We start from the raw sequence: 21,533 nt of genomic DNA on the forward strand, positions 1-21,533 counted from the left end.
CTCAACCAAAAAAAAAACCTTTTTCTCAAACTTCACTCCTTTGAATAGCACCATCTGACTCTAGCCCTTGCAAGATGTATTCAGTTGTGGAAAAGTTGGATTTCATCTTTCCCTTTTATACGCAAAAAGCGCTGTATTGAATAAAACAATATATGCTGGAAACGTCCTGCTCTGCAAAGCTGGGCATCTAGAGACAACAGAAGAGATGCACAAAAGTAGATGCAAGGACATTGATCAGGAGTATACTGATCAGACAGAGCTCATGTACGTTTCCGTAGCATGCCACTCTTACCATGCCTGACTCCAGAGTGCAAATGGGAAGAAAGTCTTGCTCAGAGTAAAGGAAAACATACAGAAGTAGGTCACAATGTTTAGAGGGAAAGTTTTTAACTAAATGTTAGGCGTGATTTGTCATTTAAAGGCTTGTTAGAATGGACTGTTTTCCTATTCTTCAGATTGTTTTTAATAAAGAGAAAAATGGAATGCTGAATAAGGACTGTTAGACATGAGGGGGCACATAGAAAACAGGACTGTAAACAGCTGAGGCATGGGAATGGGTGAGCTTAGGTTGGTTTTTGGTTGGGTTTTCTGGGACCAGCACTGGACCCTTGTGCAATCCAAAAGCTGCTCCGGTTGTACATCCCAGCTCCATAAAGTTGTGTTCTTTTTTGTACAGTGATCTGCCTTCAACAGTAAACTGCCAAATAATAAGGTGACTGTCTGCAACCAGCACCTCCTCCAGAGGCCAGGTTTTAAAAGCAGAAATCCTGCTTCCAGTCCTTTAAAAAAAACTTGTTGATGGAAGAACAGCTCTTTAGGATGTTTCCTTATCAAAATTTTGGCTGGTTTTGCTCTTTACAAGCATCTGATTTTCTAAGCTCTGCATACAGAACCTAAGGACTGCTGGATCTGAAAGAAGTACATCAGTGCTGGCAAATCAACACAAAGCATATCTCAGAGAACAGAGATATCAGAAAAAAAAGCAGTGATTAATGGGGTATTTCAGTTCCACTCAGTCTAAAGGGCCCTTTATGCTACTCAACAAGTGACAGTGTTTCATAATCCCACTGTAACAAGTGTTAAGCCTGCAAAACTGGAAGCAGAGTTGTTAGTTTCTGCTTCTATGACCACTACTTCCCTGAATATTTTTGCTTTGTTTGCTATGCAGTTTGAAAACTGAGCCAGTGTTTAAGACCCAAAGGCTCAGTTTTAGCTGCTTAGCTGTTCCATCATCTATCTTGATATAAATTCATTGTGAGTGGTTTACTCTGAAGGGATTCACAAGGAAAGGCAGTGCTAGATGAATGCTTCTCAAACTGCCCTCCCAAATCGTATTTAGTAATGTTTATATAGTTATCAAATAAGAAAGCTGTAACAGCAGGCAATGGGCATCAGGAAATTTTAAGACTGATCCATTAAGCTGAACAGCTTGGGGATCACTGCTGCATATGAAAGGAAGCAGTAAGTTGTCCAATATGTTCTTTTCACCATACAGAGTAGAAACAGGGGAGGGAAAAGTCCCTCTATGTCAGTTATTAAAAACAACAGTCTTAGTTATGTTGCAGAAAGCTACTGCAAATTGTGCACACATTAACACATAAAAAGTTTTGGGGAAGAAGATTACCAAAATTTCATATTTTAACAAGAATAACTGTATAGAGTATATTAAGGTTTGTGATAATGAATATATTTTTATGCAGAAATACAGAGAGATAACATCAAGACAATTTTCTTCCACTTCTTAATATATAGATGACAGAAGCTTAACGACTAAACCAAAACAATACAAAAGTAAGCAGGGACAACTATGCTGCTGTTGGAAACATAGGGTCAGAGGATCATTCACAACTGGTCGTATCGTGTTTGCAGATGTGTGTCAGAGATTTACAAAAGGAGCTACTACTTGGGCAATGATTTTTACTTCATGTATTTAAGAAATGCTCTGGATAATTCTCAGCCATTATTTTTCTGGAGCTGATAGTGAAATTCTGCAGTTTACCTTCTTGATGTGGGTATTTTGCTGAAGAATTTTTTATATAAGCCAAATAAATGCTTCTTGCCATTATGTATTTTAGATCTTTTAGACTGTAAGACAAATGGCAACACTGCCAGTCTGAGTTCCCAAACATCAAAACCACCAAATATGAGATTAGTTTCATTTAAAACCTGATGATTTGAATGCATGACAATACTGTGCCTTTTGGCAACTAATTCTTTAATCTGCTATCAACTATTAGTTCACCTGTCAAAGTACGAGGAAATCCCCCCATACACAGAAAATACAAACCCAGCAATCAGATCAGACAGTAATCACAGTAGCTGCCAAATATGATGATGAACAAGTTTACTGCATTGTCCACAAATATTGTTCCCTTTCTTATAAGTTTTTTTATTTATTTCCCCTACCCTATTTTGTTGTTTAATGAATGTTAGTTTTAGTATAAATGGTAACTACCGACAGCAAGGATAATTACAAGTATCAGCTCATTTCTTTGCCATATTTTGATAGTACAAGGTTAAAATACAGGAAGGGAACAAGCCATGAAGAGATCCTCACTTTCCTTGAAAAGCCAAACAGCCCCCAGAAGTTAAGATTTCCTTTGGAACCAAAGCCCAGATTTTGTCTTTATATTGATGTGAAGCTCGCCCTGTTGCAAGTTGCTGGCATTGTAGTCAAGTATTTAAAAGACGTATTAAACAGAAAGAATAATGCTGACTTCTTTGGTAATAAGTTACAGAGAGAATAGTGAGGCAGAGTTCCTAGGCAAAGGGAAAAACAGTGGAAAAAGCATTCATCTCCCTCTAAGAATATGGAGCTTCAAAGTAACAGAAAGCAAAATTCAAATATACATCTAATCTGACATCACAGATTTGGTTTAAAATGGAAGCTTTCATAGTATTTCCTTCATGTTGCACATAACAGATCCATCTTGAATGGGTTTTCTTTAGCACAATGCAGCACACAGTAAAATGCAAGCTTTTCAAAGCTACTGCCCCCCCAAGGAGTCTACCTTATCCATGCCATGTCCAATTGTTCCAGTCATAAGCCAGTTTTAACATGCCAACAACATTTGGTTATGTTTTGTGTTAGTGAAGTGGCATGTAAGAAAAAGAAAAGGGAGTGGTGGTGGTGGTGGTGACAAGATACAGATCTATAACCGCGTTGTTGCCAGAGAGGTACATAGATCATTCATAGAACACTTGAAAAATCATGGGTCAGGTTTGAACTGCAGACAGGTAGGAATTGTGGCATTGTGATTTGATGGAAAAACCAAGAATACTGCCCATCTCTACAATCTTCATTCAAAAGTGCAACTTCTGCTACATTTGTTTCCTGCTGAATTTCTGGCCTATGGTTCAGTAGTTTCACAAATCTAGCCATATGTGTGGAATTACAGGAAAGGGATGCAGTTGATTTAGTGCAAGACATTTGAATATCTGAACACAACAAACAAACAGAGGAAGATCAAAGACTCCATACACTTCTCCATAAGGCAGATGGTAATTTTTTAAATATAAGATCTTAAATATGTTGTTTATTTCTTAAGAGGTAGAAAATATCAAAACACTAAGAAAAAATTTCTAGCTTAAAACAATCAGTTTGCTTACTTTTTAAAAAGTCTTACTGGTGCAATTTTTAGGTTAATAAAAACAAATAAAGCTATGGAAGCACAGGATTTCGTGCTCTGTATAGATTTTACTTACTGGAAAAAGAGAAGCTTCTTCGTCTAGTCAGTGCTCAAGCGGTATATACACAAAGGATCTCCTCCTCTTGCCCTGTTGGGGGCTATAAATCCAAAGTGGAATTTTTTCCCAGTGGAAAATTTTGGCGAATCCTGAAGTTCTAGCACTACACTTACCTGGGTACAGTTTACATATAAGGCAGTAGAACCACTGATGTAAGCTCAGAACTACCTCTTCCATAATGCTAAGAAGAAAGCTAATAGAAACAAAAGCTTAATTAATTCTTTTGTACAAGCAGCAAAAGATCATACTCAGATTCCAGCACCAGCTGTCATCTTGTTTTAGCAATTTATACCAGCCCAGAGGCAGCCAAACTAACCATTGAACTGTGGCAGCTTACCTACAGTTTGAGTTAGTAAGGCTTGCACTCTGATTTCTCAGCACAGCTAGGGTACTGCTGATGCCACTGTCTCCACTGCAATTCAATAAGGCATTAAGTTAACTCAGAACTGACATTATTACACATTGGAAAAGTAGTGTAAAAGCTCCTCTTTTCCCTCTTGCTGTTAACATTCAGTACTATTTTATTAAATATCTTATAAAAAGAACTCAGGCTATTTATACATTCAAACAATCACTGCAATAGAGTAAAGGAAACAAATTATCAGATTCTAAGTTAAGAACAATTCTGGAGATATGCACACTTGCATACATACACACCCCCCACACATATATTATATGTGTGTGTGTATATATAGATATATATATAGATAGGTATATGTTATATATACTTCTTTTAAATCAGATCCAAGAATGCAGCACAGAATATCTTCATTTAGCTCCTCTTTCACCAGAGAACAGGATTGTCCAGTTTGGAAAAGCCAGGCTCTTTTCTAAGGTCCATGTAGGTTCCATTGCTCACCCAGGAGTCATCACTGGATTTCCTATTAAAGATTAAACAGATGTCTTAAATGTAAAGCTTATATTTTCCATACCTATGCTGTGTAATGCAATGTAGCACTATGCACAGATACCCAATCCAGCCCACAAACCAGGTGCAGCCTTCAAATAGGGCAGTATAGCTTGGGGAGTCAAACTATGTCTGCACTTGGCCTTGAAGGTTAACACCTCAGTAGCCTAGTGTTCAGCTGAGATCAACACACTTTCTGCACTGTCACATGCCAGTGTTTAGCAACTAAAACTAAATAAAGTCCACGTTTATTTCATGGTCCCAAAGGCAGCTTTGTGTGGATAAGTGGAAATATTCCTTTTCCCTCTCTAAAGATGGCTTGCCACAGTTACTGCATAAGGAGAGCCCATAAGCTCTCAGTCATGAGGCAACCCTCATTGCACTAGATACCTTACCCTGAAAGAATCAGTCTGCCTTTAATCTAGTGTGCAACATTTCTGGCACAATAAACAACTATTTTGAAACTAAATCAAGGGTTGTGACTTGTTGAAGAGAGAAATTGCTATTGAAAAGCCAAATGCATAATTCATATCTTTTCTAACACCAGGGTAACACTTCTGCTATATAGTAATTAAACTCTGTATTCTGTTATTTTAATCTACAGCATAAATTTCAGTTTTCAAATCATCATTGGAAGGATTCAAATCCTCACCCTTATTCACAATTCCCACTGTGAGTATACAATTGTGAAGTATTAGACTTTGCCTCTATTCTGCTGGAAGCAACAGTTGCTTCTCTTTAGTAGGTGTGATTGACATGTGATGAGTTAGCTCACCAGCTAGTTACACATCTAAGTGGTCTAAGCCATTCCCTTTTTGCACCTATTTTAAATGCTTTTGTGTTCCTCAAAAGTATATTACCCATGTATCCAGAAAAAAATTAGGATCCCAGATTTGTAACTGTGATACACAGGCCCATACAACATTCACTTAGGCTCCAACTCTTTCAGTGCAGAACTGGAGGGCAAAGGCCATGTCCTCACTAGCATTCCTTTTTGTCTTTCGATGGCTGAAGTCTCCTATTAATTGATTTACAACAGGAAGAAACAAAGTGCCCTCTGAATGGTAATTCTCTCCCCATGAAATAGGGGAAACATATTCAAAAATGGCCCTGGAAATGAAAGGCTCCAACTCTGCAGATTTCTGCACAAGGCAATCCCACTGAATTCAGCAGAAGTTCATAGAGATAATTAAGCTAAATCCAGCCACTTGACGTTGTTTGAAAGAATCAGAAATTCTACATTCACTCAGGCAAATTCAAAGAAGTTGCCATAAAGGTAAAAAAAAAGAAAGAAATTCAGGGATGCAGTAATGAAAAAACAATAAGGAATTCTGAGTTTTAACTACATCTGGAGGTTCTACATTCCCCAAGTAGAAAAATCAAGACTGTAGAAGAACCTGGAAAAAAAATGGAGCCCGCTTTATGGCAGGTTAGAACCAGATCTATAATAAGAATTGCAATACATGGTAGTACGTTACTTATTATATAGTACCTGAAAAATCTAGGCTGATGCTCTAGATTGTTTTCTTCCAGCACCTTCCTTCGTTCTCTCTGTAGCTGCTCAATCCTCTGCTTTTGCATTTCAGCTCCTTCAATATTCCCTTCTTCTAGAAACCTGTAGCACCAGCAGTGATGAGAGAGACAACTGGTGGTCATGTTCCCCATCTTTGCCAGGTCCTCTAGAGCTCCAGAATCTAATCTTTACAGCAGGCAGTTCACAGCGTTTAAAAGATGAACAGCCACATCTGCAGGCAGCTGCCCTGTCAGAAAGCACTTCAGGAAAAGTAAGCTCATGACAAGCTCAGAGTTTGTATTCTTTTACTTGGAAATTAGAAACAGCAGAAATTCCACTGCAGAGAGAAGTTTCAAGTGCCTCAGTTTTTGGCTATTCAAACACAGGACGCTCAACATCCAGTACCTGAAGAACTGAAGTTTTAATATTTTTTGAAAGGTAGTTATCTAGAAGCATCGAAGAGCCAATTTAGGAAACACTGGTCCATCATGACTAGACCATCTCTGATAAGTGATTAAAATGTCTGTTTCAGATGCACATTCATCTAGAAACACACCGCTGGTATCTGCACAAAATAATTGGAGCTTAGGGTAAAGTGACCATACAGAAGATGAAGAACTATGTGAGGAAGATACTTAAAACTTCTTACCTTTGGTCTGGCCTAAAACGCGTATCAGTGGATGGGAGTAATGACCTAGTTTGTTGGTCCAGTTCATTTAACTCCAGTGCAAATTGAGTAAATCCATACCACTGTTCATAACCTTTAGGCATTGGATCTACAGAAGAAGAGTACATTCAGAATCCTAATTAAATACTGTTATCTTTAGAAGGAAAATTCCAAGCTCCTCTCACTCATTTGTTCATCTCCAAACCACAGTTTCAGCTCTGGGAGAATATGACTGTTTTAATGATGTGACAAAAGACAACATCACCCTTCATAATTGCCCTGCAACAAAAACAGATTTCTGTTCTCTCTGCTGGAGCACCTCCCGCATGAAGACAGGCTGAGAAAGTTGGGGCTGTTCAGCCTGGAGAAGAGAAGCTGCGTGGAGACCTCATAGCAACCTTCCAGTATCTGAAGGGGGTCTATAGGGATGCCGGGAGGGACTCTTCATTAGGGACTGTAGTGATAGGACAAGGGGTAACAGGTTAAAACTTCAACAGGGGAAGTTTAGATCAGATATAAGGAAGGAGCTCTTGGTTGGTCCTTTCCAACCCTAACTATTCTATGATTCTATGATTCTAATCAGAAGGTCATGTTATTATCATAGTGCTTTTTTCAAACTACAGTAGACAAAAACCCCATAAGTCTGGGAGAAGTTCAAATATGGCTGTCATTACAGAACTGAGCATTGTGGGCTATCTTCCAATGTTTAATACATGAAATACACAACACTTCTCTACATAGAAAGTGGGGAGGGTTTGTTCCTTTTTTTTTCTCCTTCTTCCTTTTGGGGTCCTCAATACCTAATCCATGCCCAAATAGGAAAATGAGGTAGAATGAGGAAAATTCAGGAAGCTGTGGGATTAAGTTCTCCATATTATTAAAGATAAATTATGTATTCTCCTGGTCTAAATTTTAAGTGCTGGCAAAAATCCAATATTTGACATAGAAATAACAAGAAGTTTGGGCCTAATAAAGAGATGAAAAAAATAAACTTATTCTTAAGCAGATCTTAAAGTTCTGCACATTATCCACTCTGATCACTAACTTGCTCTCCATATGCAGTTTGAAGATGAAGTCGTCCCACAGTATAAACTTTCATGCCACTTCCCAAAGAGTCGATGCACAACTTTCCCAGCTTTATCCATGACACAGCCTTCAATCTCATGTGCATTTGGATTCCAATACTTTGCCTAGAATTAAAAGGAACAAGAGGAAAAAAGGTGCATAAGAGATCAAGTGTGAGTGATTTTGCCATGTCAGTAGCACCATGCAAACAACTGCTGTAAGTACTATTAACCAGCTTATTAAAATACTAACATTGAGAACTGTATTTAATTTGTTTACCTTTTTTAGGAGTAGTACTAGATGCCTTGTACTGAAGCAAAAGCTTTGACTAACACCACAACCTCTCACTTAAACTCCTCTGAAAACCTGCAAAGGGCTAGAAAAGAGCACTGGATGAAGCACCATGCCTAAGCCCTGGTTCTAAGCTGGTGAATGAATGTAACTACAGCACATGCCAGTGGATTATCAGCAGGCATGTGGTAAACCACTGTCAATGACACCTTGTGCCTACCTCTCTCATCAAACACACAGTAGTTTTTTCATCGTATTTCTTCCTTCCATTTCCTCATACATTTTCCTATCTCCACTGGAATCACCTGAGAAAACTGTTTTCTATTTCTTGTCTGGCTCTATCTAGTGAACAGCAGTTCCTTCAGAGTTAGAGTTTCTCAAAGAATCACAGGTAATTACAGAAAAATATAGGAAAATAAAGCTTGTAAGCAGTTGTACTGAGGTTCAGCAGAGCATCCACACACTGCTGCGTCTGTTAGAAAAGGCACTGCCAACACTGCTGTGGTTATTGCTGTGGTTACCTTTATGAAAGTCAGTTTGCAGTGGCAAGTGTCATCATTGAGGTTTTTGATGATGATCTCTCCATAGTGTTCAATCCATCTTTGCCCACTTAAAATGTTATGGATGCAAGATGTCACCTTGTTCCATGCAAAATGGTCTTTAAAACTGTAAGAAAAACACACACAAGAAAAATCTCATTCTGTGTTCAAATGAGCTGTCAAACTTGTGGAAAAAAAAATTGTAGAGAACTTGATTAGAAAAAACCCACAAAACCATTTTTTTCCCTGGAATGCCTCATGTTCTTGCCCCATACCTTCTGAGAAACAAACCCTATGACAACAATCCTGGCTCCCAGAAAGCCCCTTAAGGGATTTTAATGGTTGATCTGTAACGAACACTCTGACAAGCCTGCATAGGAACACTGCAGATTTTATTTGTTTTTAATTAAACTATACTCAACACTTACCTACAGTGGCCGCTTACTTACTTAGATAAAAAACAACAGATACGCAACTGGTTCTGTTTATCATTTACAGTAATTATTTATGCAGTGATTATGGCTATCGGCCTCCCCTGCAAACCAGGACCCCATGGTGTTATGGTCTGTACAAATGTAGGTACAAAAGACAAGAACAACCACAACACCCTCTCCCACAAACCCATATTCAAGCAAAAGAATTTATAGCTTCTTTTACCATGCAGTTTGTCCCTGTGAGTTTATAATGGATGAAGCTTGTAATTCAACTCAAGTATGAAACTACCAGCTTTGCTTTTATTCAAGATACACAAGAGTAATGTTTTCTATTTCATCTTTTGCTTTTTATAACCTTCTGAAGAGTTAGTGATTCAGTTTTATGCTTCAGTTTTTGGTTCGGTAAGGGCTTTTATTCCCTGTCCGTCCCCCCCCCCCCTTTCTTTTTAAATTAAATCCTAATCACCAATTCTTCCAAAGGTCTAATACAGCACAGCATAGCTTGGTCTCATCTGGATAACTGTGACTCCTGTGTGTGCAAGCATGTCTGTGCCTATGTGTGAGCAGCAATGCACAGTTGCAGCACTTACACTGGAAGAGTTACATGTGTTGTACCAACTGGAACAATTTCCATGGACTTTCCCCAGAATTTGTTTTTCCATCTTACGTCTGAAACAGGAAAAGGAAAGAAAAAGACAGTTTAGTCATAGGCATGGGTGAATAAATCTATTTCTGGGCTCTATTTGATAAATAATAAAAAATAACAAAGTACATCATAATAAAAGTGTTACAAGAATGCTGTGGACCTTAGAACATGGGCTTGGGTTTGGTTTTTCTTTTCATTATATAATGGATTATTGAAGTCACAGAGGTCTAAAAGTCACTTCTAAAAACTTTTTCAAATGAGAGGAATTTGAATAAGCTACAGACAGCATATATTTCTCCGGAATTCATCAGGTTTTATTAAGACAGGCTGCTATATCCAGTCTTATTTATATAGTATTCAGTTACTGAATGAAGTTTTGGTCAGCTCTGCTTTTTTGCCATGAACAGGGCTCTTGTGTCTTTGTACTTGTTTACAAAACAAAGAATTAAATTGAATAATGAAACCCAGACTAATGTCAGAGTTCCAATTTCTGTTCAGTGTGGCTGCATCTGTAATAACTCTAATCAAGCCAGCAGAGTCAATCATAACAGAATTAAAGGTTATAATACGGCTACATTGCCAACTGAAAAAACACTGAGTGAAGGATTTTAACTGAGTTAAAAGTATAGTTATGTTCTGTGTACACTCCAAAAATATCCAGCCACACAGGGACTGTGACTGGCTGACATCTTCACCAGCATCACAGAGCAAAGCTCCAATGCACTTCTTTTGAAACACAATGTTCAGATCAAACAGCACAAATTCTTACATACTGTAATAATGTCAGCAGAAAAAGACAAGGTAAATATATTCATCCTTGCTGTTACGCTCATTTTTGGAAATTGCTTTCAGAACAGGTTTACAGGGATCTGCCAAGGCTCCAGATTTAACTTGTAGTTTTTCACACTGTGTTCTAGCTTGTTTGCTTTATAAATAGCTTGAGATACAACTCCTCCTTACTAAAGAATCCCCCCCGATAAATCTGATTTCCAAGAAATGCAGGTATTTGTACCTGAGAATAATCAATGTTATTTAAAAAACTTGAATATTTTTCTAATGGCAGAAGATCCAAGCAAGAAACATGCAAGTAAGTATAAGCTAGCATTTCTTAAAGACATTCTAATACACTTTAAGCAGGGAATTTCACATTTTCCAAATTTCTACATGCCTCATGTAAGACATACAATGAAAATATTGTGAACACTGTAGAAGTAAATGATAGACTGAAGAGTTACCTTGCCAAAAAGCGAAATTCACAGATTCAGCATGGCATGCAGAAATAGGTGGATGGTGACTGACCTAATAGCAAGACATGAAAGGGGGGGGGAAAAAAAGATGGACATATTAACACTTGAGCAGTCACTTCAGTTTGGATTCTTCTGGTTTTCTCCTTAATTTTTCATTCATATATAGCATTTACAATTTGAACTTTACTTTCCCTTTGCAGTTGTGTCCTGAAGGGGGTGTCAGTGAGATTAATATGGTACTGAGACCTAAGAAGCCTTGAAAGAAATGAGAAGTACTTATTTGAAAAGGCCTGTGAATTTTGTTCATTGAGTGAAAATCGAACTATTTATTTTTTACCTGGTCTCTAAGGTGATAATTATATTTACCCTTAGGATCTCTTAATATATTGACAGAACCCACACTTTGAGCACACAGACAAGAATAAAATCAGCAAAGGGATAAATTCTTCTGTACAGCAAATACCCACAAAACCCTGACTATGAGGGATGAGGCAGCAATCAGAATCCCTGAGGGGGCCATGGGTGGAGAAATCAAGCCATGAAATTCCATCTAGCAACCCCCGTCAGCCATAGTGACACCCCAGGTGCTAAACTTTATCCATACACACTGCATTTTATCAGCTTTGAGTAATAGTACATACATGAATTAGGGCAACCACCAAAACAGCAAAGCAAGGACTGTGAGTAAATAAACAAATGCACAGTGCAGACTATTAGAAGGAAATAATAAATAATGAAGTAACTGCACAAAGTGAAAGCCACTGCTCCTCCTTGGCTGTAAATTCACCCGTCTGGTTGAACACAACAAACAACTGACCAGGACCATCTCTTCAATGTGCAATGCCTACTGTTCTTTTGACAAAGACAACTTTATTTTCAAGTCCAATTGCTACTTCCCACTATGAATTCGATTTCTTAAGCACTTACATGGCTCAAACAAAGTTTCACTTTCTGCTGACCAATACCCAGCCTGACCCAAGCAGCAATTGGTCCCTTCCGGGTGACTCCCTTCAGTTTCTATACTGGGCATGATGTGCTGTGGTATGGAATATCCCTGGGGCTAGTTTGGGTCAGGTCTCCTGTCTCTGCTCCCTCCTGGCTTCTTGTGCCCCTCCTCACTGGCAGAACATGAGAGAAGAAGAGTCCTTGATGACAGTAAGAGCTACTGAGCAACAACTAAAACATTGGTGTGTTATCAGCATTGTTCTCAGGCTAAAGCTAAAACACAGCACTGCACCAGCTACTAGGAAGGTGAAAATTAACTGTTACAGCTGAACCCAGGGCAACTAATTACTCTCATGCCCTAATCCACCAAGAGCAACACTCTCATGGCAGCCAGATTAACCCCAGATGTCACTATAATTCATGGGTTAAACTTAGCTCTTACTTAAACTGTTATAATTCTAGAGTAAGGTCATAGTGCTAAGTGGAGTTATTCTAAACTCACTCTAGTAATAGAACAGAATCTCTGCTGGTTTTTTTTTTTCCCCCTATACTTTGACTGTCTATTCCATGAATTACATACTACCTGCACTAACACATTATCTAGAGTAAGCATCAAAATGCTTGCACAAGCAATAAACAACAGCTCCTGATGAAAAGAGAAACATTTAATGCTTGCAAGCTGCATGAAATGCCCTTCCGCCTATGCTGCCTTTCACTCCTAATATTCCTCCACCCCATATGATTATAGTACCTTTACCACTCTATATAGCACATCACTTATATGCTCATATTGGAACAATAGTTGTTAACAGCCCAAATCCCCTCATGTATTAAAATTCCTCTTTAGAAAAAGCAGCCTTTGTACTGATTTATTCATAAACACTCAGACCCTGATGTATATATCCTTCACCTACTAAGCTGTGGTACCAGATTTGAAAGGCTTAGCCCACAAAGTATTTGGATAGAAAGCAGAAATATTCGTGGTACCATAGAAAATCCTAGTGGTTGATTGACTCACACAAGGGATATATTTGTTATCAAAGAAGATATTAAACAGCTGAAGATACAGTACACACAAAAGAAAATGACAAGAATATGAATGCAGTCATGATCAGATTTCAGCATGGGGAATTGCACTCTACTTAAACAAGTTATCTAGTTACTGGAATAGGCAGCCTGCCAGCCTTTGCTGCTCGAGTGTCAGCTGTTGGTTGTTATGCTCCATCCCAGGGTTAGCAGGGTTTCCTCAAAATACAGTTTCCTTCATGTATAATTCTGCAATGTCCCTTGAGTTTTGCTGGGCTCAGGTTAAAGTAGTTTTGTATTTTGCTATTAATTCCAGAGGATTCCAGCCATGCATTTAGAATTAAGCAGTGTATCAAGTAGCAAATCTAAGGGTTGCAGCATACAATACCTGTTCTGCAAAGAACTGGAAACCCTTATCTTCACGAATACATTCATAGGTTTCTCCAAGCACAGGATTAAATGGCTTACTTCCAGCTCGGTAGTAACTGGAGGCATATGCAGAGACTGCAAATGCAGCTATATACACCTGGGAATAACATATGTGGAATTCTGATTAATTCATTTCTACAGCCAGAAACAATTTTTTTCTATACATTCTGATTTAACAGAAGGAAAGAAAAATTAGGTCATATCCTGACCTCAGATGCTGTATTTTTCCCATCATTTGCAGTCTACGAACATGAATGCCTCTTGCAAGTTAAGCACTAGCTCAAACGTTAGAGAACTGAGTTTTCAGAAAGTCATCCAATAGTCCAGGGATGGAATTATTAGGGTCAAACACTGCAAATTTAATCAATGGAAACCAGCATTTCTGAAACCTGTTTGAAACAGTTTAGCATTCTGCAACAGTTAGAGCAGTAACCTTAAAAATCAGTTAGATTTTGTATTATAACTGGCTTTTATAGCCATGGTCTGTGATTCTATGGATCTATCAACTATCATTTTCCTAAACATGGCACAGGAAGTTGGTTTTCACCAAGTTTGTTATTTCTAATGCAGTTTGAGTTGAATTGCCTTTTATCTACTGTGTGCTATTACCTAATTATGAAACTGTTCTTGATTATGACTGAGACGCAGGTAACCTTCCCAAATTTTTGCAGTCAACTCAAGCATAATTCCTCCTACACCTGAGGAATTAGAATCTGGGGTGGTTCAATTCAGGTTTCTCTTGTACCATTTTTCTCCCTTTTAATTTCCTTTTCCCCATCTTCTGAAAGTGTAGATGCTCTCCTTTCACAATTTCTCACTTCAGAATGGCTATTTTATGAACTATTGCAATTACTATGCAACAGCTAGCATTAGTTTTGCCTCAGGAATTTTTCAAAGGTAAAGAATACTTCAGCCTGAGGTAATTTCCAGATACTTGGGTGTGGGAAGGAGGGAAAAGGATTCTTTTCATTCCCGTATGAACAACTAACTTCTGCTCATTTCCTTTTCCTTTTCACATATGTTCTAAAAAGAACAAGAAAAGCTATGCAATGAAAACCCCAGGAAATCCCCCAGTGAATACTCACACTCTCTTGAGAACAGACACCGAATTGTAACCCTTACAGTGTCAGAATTGAGCAAGAGGCTTTTCAAACAGTATTTATAACATAACTATTTACACTCATTAATAACCTTATGTTAAGATAAGATATATTGATTTAAAAAGGCTTAATTCAATTTAAGGGACAATCTATAGCTTCCATTTAAGAGAATTTAGAGAGCTTCTAATTCTTTATTTATGGGCTTACATATTAAGTAGCTCTTGTGCACCTGGAAGCAGAACAATTGAAATGCGTTTTTCTTTTGTTCGTTTGCCAAATGCTGAATTCAGGGTTCTGTACTGACAGAAGGTGACACCATTCTTGTACCCAACATACACTCATATTCCCTCGTTTTGGGATCCTGAACGTTTTGGATCAACCCCAAAACTTCACAAAACCAGTTAATAAAACAAATGGAGCTCATTTAGTCAATATAAAGATATCACAGTAGGGTAGGACTGGAAGATCCACCACAAATGTGTTACCAGATTAGACAGCCTTAAAAAATAAAGGATATATTGTAGCTGTCACACTCAAGAGGGAAGTATATTAGTCCACAGTCCCCCCTAATCTTAACAGAGTAAGAGCTGCAAAACAGAACTAAATTATTTCTCTGTTTAACCTTGCAGGACAGCAGAGTACTCGAGGAGAGAGACTTCCTGACAAAGCAACAGAGATCATGCAGAAGAGTAAAAAATGGTGGGTATGTAAGTATGTACTGACAGAGCTTTGGCGAGTCTGCCTTTCAGCTGGGAGGAAAAAATGGAACAGAACATCCTCACTTCTTTGGCAGATTGTTTTTACATTTAATCTATTCTAATTACGTTGAATGTTACTAAATATTTGGAATAACCTATTTACCATCCGTTCAAATGGGTTAGGCGTATGCGCTGCTTTATCTAGCAGTTCACTGTACTCCAGCTCCTCACAGAGACGCTGAAGGGTGTTAAGTGGCTCATTTAATTCAACAGGCATGGCCACTTTGGAGAGATCCTTTCCTATGTTATTTCTCAGGATATTCCACAGGCTGATGTTACTTGTATTAGGACATGGAGCTGGTAAACATGTTCTCCGTTTAGAATTGAATCCAATTCCACTTTCAGAAATACAGTCTGAAAAGGAAGCAAGTGCACAACAAGTCAATTCACTGTTTACTTGGTTTCATTCCTTTTGCAAACATACATTAAAAAGCAAACATCTTTTTTCTGCCAAAAGGTCCTTCCACCCTCACAATTCATTCAAGTATTTCATTTATGGTTGAAGATAGCTTCTTATAAAAAAGATAAATTTAAGAATAAGATTTTAAACTTCTGCATGTTAACTGAGGTAAATGCCAGGTACAAAAGATGCATAAAAAAACTACCTCCCTTCCCCTTAAAGGCTATAAGAAAGTCTTAGGCTTTACATTGATTTTGAAAGAGTAAATACTATAATTATTTAAGTTGTAACAGAGATGGATTCCTATTTGTTTCAGGGACAGAAAACCTCCCTCCTTGACAGTGCTTCAATTACACCAACATTTCTCAGAAAGCAAAATGTAAGTTACTGTTCCAAGCATAATAACAGCTCCTACCTATCTTTCTCTACTTTTTTGAATACTCCTAGCAGGGAAATTTATCACACCATGGATGTATATGCAGGCTTTTCCACAGTGCTCCCCATAGCACTTAGCATTTAACATAGCTTTAGATATATGCACATGTTGGGGGAGAAATGGCCTGTTTTAAAGGTGGAAAAGCTGATGCAACTGCGGAGCTATGTGTTTGCTGAAGATATAAAACAAAAAAAAAAGACTCATGTCAAGAATCCTTGACATGAATATCTGAAATCTGTGTTACCATGTCAAAGCAAATTGGAACAGGATAAATAGTTCCAAGCGTGCCATAAAATGATTTGTCAAAGGATCAAAACAGAGCTACAAGCTTCTGCAACAGGCATTAGTCTGCAGTGATTACATTGTTTAACTGTGCATCAGTCTCATTTCAGAGGAATACAGTTGCCACTACAAGAACATATTTTATCTTTCAACATCCTTAGAGGCATCTAGGAAGCCCCTGATCTAGAATTAGTTACCATTTGGAGATATTCAGGTGTCAACCCCTGTCCTCACCTGGCTTTCCTCACACAGCTTTGTTTTGGGAGGAGTTAAAATAGCACTGGGCAGCACTGTGCTGCACATGCCAAAGAATCATTGCCCTTAAACGTGCTATTTCAACCCGTATTTCCTCTGCTGGTCCAGCGACAAGCATGATACGAGCAGTGTTTCCAAAGTGACAGAAAACCACAAGAGCTAACTTCTCCATCACTGCCATGTATGGCCCATGCCTCAGATGGAAGTTTTCAAGTGTAATCAACAGCCTTAAAGTTTTGAGGAAGAAGTTTCCATCCTTCCTGCCCCTCACAAACTAAAAGTCTTAACATCACATATGACCAAGTTACTGTAATGAGGACAGGTGAACTATTTCCAGTCTACTGCCTATCTTTCTCTTTTTGCATAAAAATGGCATGGGCAGTATGGATAATAAAAAGAAATCTACCTGAGGTTGGCTCCTATACTTCCCTCTTGGAAGAATTTATTTAATAACAGAACAGACCCAAAAGAAGGATGTTCCCTCAGATACCTCAGGAATAAGTGCATCTCTGGAGAAGGAGGTAAATGCGAAAAAATTATCTTTGCTCAAAAGAGCTCTCCAAAATGGGATTTGGCTATGCCCTTTGACAGTTTCTGATTAAAATATTATATAGAATATTAATTGAATGAGCTACATATTCTGGACCAGTCCAGAGTGGACAAACAACTAACGTATTCAGATACCGTATTTTCTATCCAGTGAAGTCTGCCCACCCCCCATGAAAAGAAAAGCCCATGCAGTTCTGGTTTGCAAGAGCTGTGACAAATAGGCAGCAATAATACTGAAGGAGATTAAGACATCTGACCTTCAGCTAGACTCAGTGACTTTTACGGCCAGACTGGACTATTTTCATCATCTGGTCTGACCTCCTACATTACAGCAGCCAGAGGATTTTATCATAATCCCACAGTTTATGGTTCAGCTAAAGCCCTATAGGAGAAAGACATCCAGTTTGGTATTAATGAGTGGTAGGCTGCCCAAAGCACAGAAATATCAAGTACCAGAAGCATGTGGCGGTGCTGCTAATACGGAAAAGCTTCAGTAATAGTCCGTGTTACAGAAGATGAACAGCCACACTAGCCCAGTTTTCTAAGGTCCAGATCATGAAATAAATCAATCTTTAATTTTTTACTATGTTTCAAAAAAAAGTCTTAATTTTAAAACAGTTACAGAATACCACAGATCTCCAGACATATCAAACTACCCAAGTTCATAGGGATCCACTGGTCCTTTGAGATGATCAGGAAACAGCTGCTGGTGAGAAATCACCATTCAGCATTTGTGAAGATAAATATATATATATAGAGATAAAGTGGGAAGAACACTGTAGTTAGCTGAAGGGAGTTGAAGACACAAAACCAATTAGTTTGTTACAACCAATTCTTTTCCCTCTTTTTTTGATTCTGTCTCTAATTAGCAAGAAAGTTTAATAAACCTATGTACTAATAGGACTATCATGATTAAAACATGCAAAAAAGAAATCCTTATGGTCATACACCAGGCCTGCCAGTGTGTAATTATTCTCAAGTTCCTTTAAACACTGAGTTCTGCTAAAAACAACAGATCTTGCAATGTGGTGGTTAAACTGCAGACTTAAAAAAACCCCAAAACCAGACTGACATGAAGAAAATTACTTTTTGGAAAAAAAGGGGGATAAAAAAGCAAGCAGCTAGGCCTTGCTACTTTGAAAAATCCTGTAGCCGTGAAAGGAACTGAAGAGGAGTGGGGGTTGCACCAAAGAAGCCAAGGAAATACGTGTTTCTCTGCTGATACAGAACCATCATGCTGCTTAATCAATGGTACCCAGGCTCTGTTATGCAGGTTAATCAGAATGTGCTATTTTAAACCAATCTGAGGCTGTAAGAGAAAAAAACCACAGGCTTTTTACATCTCAAAACCTGTAATATCAAATAATTTCTAGCAAGAGAAGAAAAAAAAATCCAAAAAACCAGAGAAAGTTCTCATAACATGGTGTAATAAGCATGGTGCAATAAAACACTGAACTTACCTAAAGTTTGTCTTTCATTCTCTATGTCATTGCTTAGGTTATCTTCTGAGACATTATCACTGATATCACTTACATATGAGTCATCATCTGATACCTGAGTGTGTGGTGGAGAAATAAGCAAAATAATCACTCATTACAATAACTGCATATACACATGAAAACTGTTACTTTCTGCTGCAATTATTATTTTAATGGATTTGACCTATTTAAGCTGTGTTTCAGTATCAGAGGAAAGTACTAAGAATTTCTAAGAAGACACAATGACTCAAGGCAGACAATAAATGCAATTTCTGCATATTAGCTACTTAATGGCCGTTTGCCTCAATTGCATGTAAGACTTCTCCATACTAATTATTACATTTTACTGTGAAGATACGATGACACCAAATAAATACAGGCAGCATATTAGCTTCTAACTGTTTTGAAAATTGACATTTTCTGGCAGTCATCTGCTGTGCAGTTAGCACTCAGGTCAAGTAGCAGATAAGAAACTACATCAGAATTATATCAATCTCAAGCTCAGACCTCATTTTCCGAAGAGCTAGCAGACAGTAGGACTTCCTGTGCATCAAAAAATTCTGTGAGAGAGTCAGCTATAGAGAGTCTGCTTTCATTGGAGACCTGGTGAACCAGAGCTCTGCTCTCTTCTCTTGAATTTTCCTGTTTGAAAGAAACAAAAAGTTTTGAGAAGAGAAGCACAACACATAGCATTCAAGCATGCAATTCCAGTCACTTAAAAGGCTGTAAAACACTGGGAGAAGATTGCACATGCTCCTCTCCAATTTAGTGAAAGCATGTGTTTCAAAGAGGGATTTAAAACTAAAGTAAAATAGGACACAGGGAAGAAAAAGAGAAGGGAAAAAACCCTGGTGCATATTCAGTACATGGCTTTTGCTGCTGCTGGCCTGTTTGACTGCCATGGAGATCTTGGTAACTCCTCCCATGGAAGCCTTACAGATCATTGGTGTAAGCAGAGTCCCAAAAGGTGGCCTAGCAAAGGTGAGGTGACCAGTGAAGCTTGGTTCATTTTACAGAATCAGAGAATACTGTGCACTCTTGTTTTCCCTGATAACTCCAACAATGCTAAGGAAAAGGACTAGCTGACCCAAAGGAGTGTAATAACCTGCTCTGAAATTTTTCTGCATGAGATGCTTTACTAACTTGTAACCATGACTGCCCTATCGTAATTCTGCAGGAGGTGTAGTGGTTTACTTTCAGAACAACATAATGAACATTCTGACAAGCCTATAATCAAACCGACAAATCTTCCGAAGCTTTTCTGCTGGCAGATTTTACTGTAGTATGGCATGTTATTCAGTATGTGCTAATAACGGTGAGAGGGTAACAAACCAAACTGCTACCTTACAAAATACTTTCTTTTTGATGGATACTTCTGATACAGCAGCAAGAAGAGGAACCTCAGCATTGCCTCAGCACTGCCTCTTCTGTGGGAAGGCAGTTACACTAGCCTACAAGTTAAAAAAAAATCTTACATATGTGGGCATTGCTACTGGGAATGTTTCCAATAGCATTTTGAATCCGAGAAGGAAAGTGAGCAGGAAAGGCTTATAAAGGAACAGCAGGTTTTTATATCTATCACATGAGAGCTTAAGGTTGTCTTCTTTCATGTTGCCACTCTGGCATGATAAACAACAATATAAACTGCCAATAAAAAAACTAAACTTTACCTTACACAAAAGCTTGGGATACTAGTTTATATTGCTTCAATTTTCACAGGTCTATCACAGCACCGGATGTATCATTTAGAGCCAAGTTTTGTGCAGTAGCCCTGTCTTCCTCACAGCAGCATTGCTGGATCACAGTCCTCCCACAGATGTAAAATGAAACTTCTCCAGCATGAGAAATTTCATCCTTCAGTTCCATCCCAAACCAGGACAGAAGGAATTTCTGAATTGAATCTCTAAAGGACATTTTGAAAGCTATTTTTGTTGTGTGTGTGTACTGCATAGAACAAATATCAGAATCTATTATCATTGAAAGGACTCCCACTAAATAAGGAAATAAAGAACTCCTGAAAGTAAAACCAACAGATTAATGCTTGTATGGATAACAATTTAAGCGTTGTTCAAATTCCCATGGGATTAAAAGCATAAGGCATTAGAACAATAAACTACCTTAAATAGGAAGAAAAGCTCCAACAACCACCACCAAAAAAGCCCTGAACAGCCGAATATGACCAAACACAGCTCTACTAAAACAGAACTAAACCAGAAGTGAACAGACAGAACGACTAAACGGTCTTTAAAAATAAAAGGAAATAATAAGTTATATAAAACCCCCAGCACTACATCCACTCAAGTTCTAATGGAAGATTTATAATACAACTACAGCAGAAGTTTCTGTACAAGTTAACATTTAGGAAAATCCACCAGAAATAGTACAGTTCTTGCTTCCCTCACTAGCACTATTAACACCTAGATCCCATGACCTATAAATGTACCACATTCACCTGCATTCTGCAGCAAGCCAAAAAAGCGTCTGAAAATCAGTACATCTCCAACTGGCTAACTGGGTATGTAGAAGACTCCCTGTCTTCACACAAAAAAACCTAAATGGCAGGAAGTGCTCTTATACATCTCATATTTTTGATACTTTCATGGAAATGTCTGATAGGTGTTCTAAACCTTATGTGATCCACACTGGTAGCCATTGGTTTGGGCTAACAATATTTAAACAGGCAACGGAAAGTAGTACAGAAGTTGAAAGTTAACAAGGGAATAAGGAGGAGAGAAACAGTAGTACAATAGTAACAAAGCAGCAGCTCTGTTCATGCTGAATGGGAAGCAGGCAAGAGGCAAGGGAGAACACCAGGAACC

The 21,533-nt window shown here is 38.2% G+C and overlaps 1 protein-coding gene across 1 annotated transcript in view; it reads right to left on the reverse strand.

Annotated features, from left to right (window-relative positions):
- Positions 1-4,531: 4,531 nt before the first annotated feature.
- The window catches only part of OSBPL3 (oxysterol binding protein like 3), a gene marked incomplete at both ends in the record, with an annotated part of 36,948 nt that continues 19,946 nt past the window's right edge, over positions 4,532-21,533 (reverse strand). Inside the window, 11 exons of the mRNA XM_080610817.1 lie at positions 4,532-4,628; positions 6,147-6,269; positions 6,817-6,943; positions 7,880-8,024; positions 8,712-8,856; positions 9,754-9,832; positions 11,045-11,108; positions 13,416-13,553; positions 15,418-15,668; positions 18,697-18,790; positions 19,222-19,356. Coding sequence (XP_080466943.1) covers positions 4,532-4,628; positions 6,147-6,269; positions 6,817-6,943; positions 7,880-8,024; positions 8,712-8,856; positions 9,754-9,832; positions 11,045-11,108; positions 13,416-13,553; positions 15,418-15,668; positions 18,697-18,790; positions 19,222-19,356 — 1,398 coding nt within the window. The remainder of the gene's footprint in view (positions 4,629-6,146; positions 6,270-6,816; positions 6,944-7,879; positions 8,025-8,711; positions 8,857-9,753; positions 9,833-11,044; positions 11,109-13,415; positions 13,554-15,417; positions 15,669-18,696; positions 18,791-19,221; positions 19,357-21,533) is intronic.

The sequence above is a fragment of the Psittacula echo genome, assembly GCF_963264785.1.
Source record: "Psittacula echo genome assembly, chromosome: 2".
NCBI classification, from domain to species: Eukaryota; Metazoa; Chordata; class Aves; order Psittaciformes; family Psittacidae; genus Psittacula; species Psittacula echo.